Source organism: Apaloderma vittatum, unplaced genomic scaffold (assembly GCF_000703405.1).
Source record: "Apaloderma vittatum isolate BGI_N311 unplaced genomic scaffold, ASM70340v1 scaffold25831, whole genome shotgun sequence".
Taxonomy (NCBI): Eukaryota; Metazoa; Chordata; class Aves; order Trogoniformes; family Trogonidae; genus Apaloderma; species Apaloderma vittatum.
The window spans coordinates 4,407-8,449 of NW_009700021.1; the positions used below are offsets into that span (position 1 = coordinate 4,407).

Sequence of the window (4,043 nt, forward strand, 5' to 3'; positions counted from 1 at the left end):
GCCCCTCACCCGCTCCCCCTTCAACGCGGTGCTGCTGGACAAAGCGGGCACTGACCGCGAGCGCTACATCTCCCCCGTCAACCCTGACGAGCTCTTCATCTTCATTGACACGTACCTGCTGAGCGAGCGGGAGGCAGCACGGCGGGAGCAGAGCGGGGACCCTTGCGAGTGAGGAAGCGCCGGTGAGACACCCCCCTCCACCGCTGCTGACCTCAGGGGATGGACACCTTCCTTTCTGCTTTTCTAGTCACCCACTGCAGAGGACCAGGGTGCTGAGAACCTCCAGGGGAAGGGGAGCCCCTCTCCAGCTGCTCTGGCACAGAGGTGATCAAGGTTGAGGGATATGTGCCCGCAGTGTCCCCACCGTCCAGCAGCCAGGAGCAGCCTGCAGGGTGGGATGGCTCAGCCCTGCCAGGGCCATGGTGGGAGAGACTGTAGTGCTTTGCTCAAATCTCAGGGCAGGGGAGGGACGACGAGCTGGACACCGAGCTGCCGGAGCAGAGGAGAGTGGCAGAGCAACAGTGTGATGGAGTCTAACACAGTTGCTTCAACCTCCCAGCAGCCATCCTCAACCCGTGCACACTCCAAACCCACTCCCTCCCACCCTGGGGTTAGCCATGCAGGGCCAAGTGCTGCTGCCAGGGTCCTGCTTTATTAAAAGCAAACGGCCTCAAGCTTAAAGCCAGCTCACAGCCAGGCTCACCCCTCCCATCCTATTCCTCACCTCCCCTTCCACACCAGCTGCAGGACATCCTTCCTGGGAACGTTTCTGGCAGCAGAATATTAACTTTAAATAAATAAATCTGTATAAAAAGCCAGTGCTGACAGAAGGTGTGTCACAGAAAGGCTTGGGAAATCAATCTTTACCTGGGGGACTGCTGTCCCCCTAAAGCTGATCCCAGACAGCTCCATCCCAGCCCCATAGCCAGTGCTGGGCTGGGCACAGCTGCCCCAGCCCCAGAGCAGGCAGCATGCTGGGGGAGAAGGGTGGGGAAGGCGAGGAGGGAGCAGACTATGAAACAGAGGGGGTGGGAAGAAGAAGAATGGAAATAAGAAAAAAAAAACAACCAACCCACGCCACATTTCAAAGCATTTTGCCCGAGGAGGGAAAGAAGGGAGGGTCTATGAGGACTCCAGTTCAGCCTGGAATTTAGTGCAAAGCCTAAGACAAAAGGAAAACCCTTTAAACAAAGCTAAGCCAAGAAGACTTTCTGCCCAAGCCTGTTTAGAGAAGGTCATGTTTATTAAAGTATAAGAAAAAAAATAAACCAAAACAAATCCAGCCCACATTTGGCAGCCCTGACTGCCCTCAGCCAAGTCCCAGTGCGACAGCCTACGGCCTCAGCTTGGCCATTGTGGAGCGGAGCTGGAGCGTCCCCTCTGCCCATGAGCCTGGGTACTGGCACATCTTCTGCCACAGGTTCAGCTCCTCGCCCATGGAATCCATCCAGTCTACAGGCTGCCCGTTGCTCATGCCTGGAAGAAAAGACACATGTAGGTGGCAGAAGTCACTGCTAGAGCAGCCTCCTACCTGCAGGAAGGCAGGTCCAAGCAAGTCTGCTTGCCCTCAGGGTTTGATGGGACTGCAGGGCTCCTCACCATTGCCCACCCCCAGACGGACACCCCCAAGGAAGTCATTGCTGGACAGTGGTTCTCGATCCCAGACCGTCAGCTCCAGGCAGATGTGCTGCAGGTCCTCGGGGTTGACGCCATTGTAGACAAACGTGTGGTTGTAATGAGGGTTCAGAGTCTTCTTCACCACAGGTGTCTTCCTCTTGGAGGCTTTGTTTTTGTGTGGCAGGAGGTAGCTGGGGGAAGCAGCCCGTTAGGTTAGTACGGTGTGTGGAACTGCCTCCTGGCCCAGGGGCTGGGGCACCTCAGCACCCCAAGACCCGGCCTGGAGCTCACCTTCCGCTGTATGGCTCAGGAAGAAGGAACACAACAGTCTGCAAGGGGCTGGGTCTTTGCCCTGCCTCCTGAAAAGCCACTCAGCAGACTGCAAACAGTCTAAGCAGAGAAGAGAGCAAGGGCCAGAGCCTGGTCAACCCCAGCCACGCTGCCCGGTCACTTGGTGACGTCTGGGAAGATGATTTGACAGCAGCTCGTGCCCTGCACACAGCCTCCCACCCTGACTGCTCAACCAGCCAAAACCCAGGAGAAGATCTGCTACCAGGAGCATCTTGCCCCTGAGCAGATGGTGGCTTTCAGGATACCGATGCTGGCAGTGCAGGGAGACCCTTCTCTCTCCCAGGCCCTCACGGCAGCTCTGGGAAGCAGCCAGGGAGGACAGTGCCTTCACTGCCCACTGCCACCCAGGACCCCCACTCACCCCTTGACAAAGCTGTCCGAAGTTCCTCCGGATTTGGCAGCTGTGAGGTTCTTGGCTTCTTTGATCCAGACCTGGAGCTCCCCACCTTCCCCTGTTTTGCCTGGAAAAAAACCAACACGAGAATTAATCAAACTTAATTTCCACCACCTCAAATTTCTGGCAAGGTCTTGCCAAACAACCTTCACCACAGAAGCAGGTACAGATCCCCAGCTAGTATCTCCTGTTGTCTCCTTCACAGAATCTCTTTGGCTGGAAGAGACCTTTAAAATCATCGAGTCCAACCACTGACCTAGCACTGCTAGGTCCCACCTGCCAAGCTGAAGGCAGGTAACTGCTTCACGTGGCCTCAGATGGTCCACCCTGGCCCAGCCCCAGGAAAGCACTGGGATAGCCTGGCCAGCCTGAGGACAGCCAGATCTGCCCCAGCCTCGTAGGCACTGGAGAGAAGGCTACAGCAGCATCGCCCAAGAAACCCACCCAGACCCAGCTCTCGCCTGGCCACGAGCAGGTCCTAGTCCAGACAGAGATTCTGGAGCCCCAGCACTCACCCTTCCTGCTACTCCCAGCCCCGGGGTGCTTGGAAGATGGGATATACTTCATGGAGACAACCAGCTCTCCCTTGTACTGAAGAAGACCAGCAGCATCTGACCCGATCTGCAAAGGAGCAAGATTTATCAAACACTTCTAGATAGGCCAAAGCAGACACGGTGATGGCCCAGTCTGCACATAGCACCTCCTCCTGATGGGCCAGAGGGTTTGGCTTCTTCCTAGAGATGGTTTCACTAACACAAATGCCTGCAGATCCTCCCCAGCATCACCAGGTCAGACTCAGATCAGCACCTTTGGGGCAATCATCTGCCTTAGGAAACCCTATTTAGGGTTTAGCTGAGGGCTGAGCCTGCAGTGACTTCATCTAGAGAACCAGACTTAAGCCCAGCAGCAGCATCGAGCTGCACAAAGGCCCTCACTGCCCGGCTCTGCAACCCATAGCACGATGTCCCAACCAATTTCCCCATTTGTTTCCCTCAAGTTGGATCTTATTCCTCCTGGCTGGGGTAGGGACCTAAGCAGAGCTGCGCTCTTGGATCAATCAAGCAACAAGAATGAAAATACCTGATGGGGCACAAACAAGTCCCACAGCCTCACATAGGGGACTTAGGAGGAGGAACAGGGCCAAAGCAGAAGATCTACCCTTTTTTTACTACCACAGTATTGCTGTCTGCTGCTGGAGTCTTCATTCCTCCAAAGATCTGACTTGGCACAAGCCTTTCGGTAGCTCTCAGCCAAGGTTTCCGAGGGCTACCCCCGGACAGGGCCAGGCAAGGGAGGCTGCGGGCAGCAGGGCCGGGGTGGCAGGGTCAGCACCTTGCCGTGCAGGGGCAGAAACTCCTCCAGGTTGCTCTCGAAGTTCCAGGAGCCCAGTGGGACCTCCACCTCTCCCAGGAACGTGTTGCGGCCAAAGCGATCGTGGTGCCAGACCGAGAACTGCAGCGTCCTCGCAAGCAAGAGGGACTTGTTAATCTCATACTAGGAAGAGAGACAGAAAAACCACCAGTGAGCAGGCGGCGCCAGGCAGGGGACAGGCTTGGCACACACCATCAGCCACAGCTCTCAAGCAGGAGACAGGTCTGAGGAGCAACGAGTGCACGCAGGAGACTGCTCATCTTCCTTTCCCAAGACTGTTGAAACCTCAAAGTCCTGGGGCAGTGGTGCA

At 56.2% G+C, this 4,043-nt stretch overlaps 2 protein-coding genes across 2 annotated transcripts in view; one reads left to right on the forward strand and one right to left on the reverse strand.

Moving 5' to 3' along the window:
• The window catches only part of SRPX2 (sushi-repeat containing protein, X-linked 2), a gene marked incomplete at its 5' end in the record, with an annotated part of 2,035 nt that extends 1,863 nt beyond the window's left edge, over positions 1-172 (forward strand). The window contains one exon of the mRNA XM_009878619.1: positions 1-172. This exon is cut by the window's left edge and continues 8 nt beyond it. Coding sequence (XP_009876921.1) covers positions 1-172 — 172 coding nt within the window.
• A 1,161-nt stretch (positions 173-1,333) lies between these two features.
• SYTL4 (synaptotagmin-like 4) overlaps positions 1,334-4,043 on the reverse strand; it is a gene marked incomplete at its 5' end in the record, with an annotated part of 6,399 nt that continues 3,689 nt past the window's right edge. The window contains 5 exons of the mRNA XM_009878620.1: positions 1,334-1,476; positions 1,600-1,808; positions 2,330-2,429; positions 2,878-2,983; positions 3,695-3,856. Coding sequence (XP_009876922.1) covers positions 1,334-1,476; positions 1,600-1,808; positions 2,330-2,429; positions 2,878-2,983; positions 3,695-3,856 — 720 coding nt within the window. The remainder of the gene's footprint in view (positions 1,477-1,599; positions 1,809-2,329; positions 2,430-2,877; positions 2,984-3,694; positions 3,857-4,043) is intronic.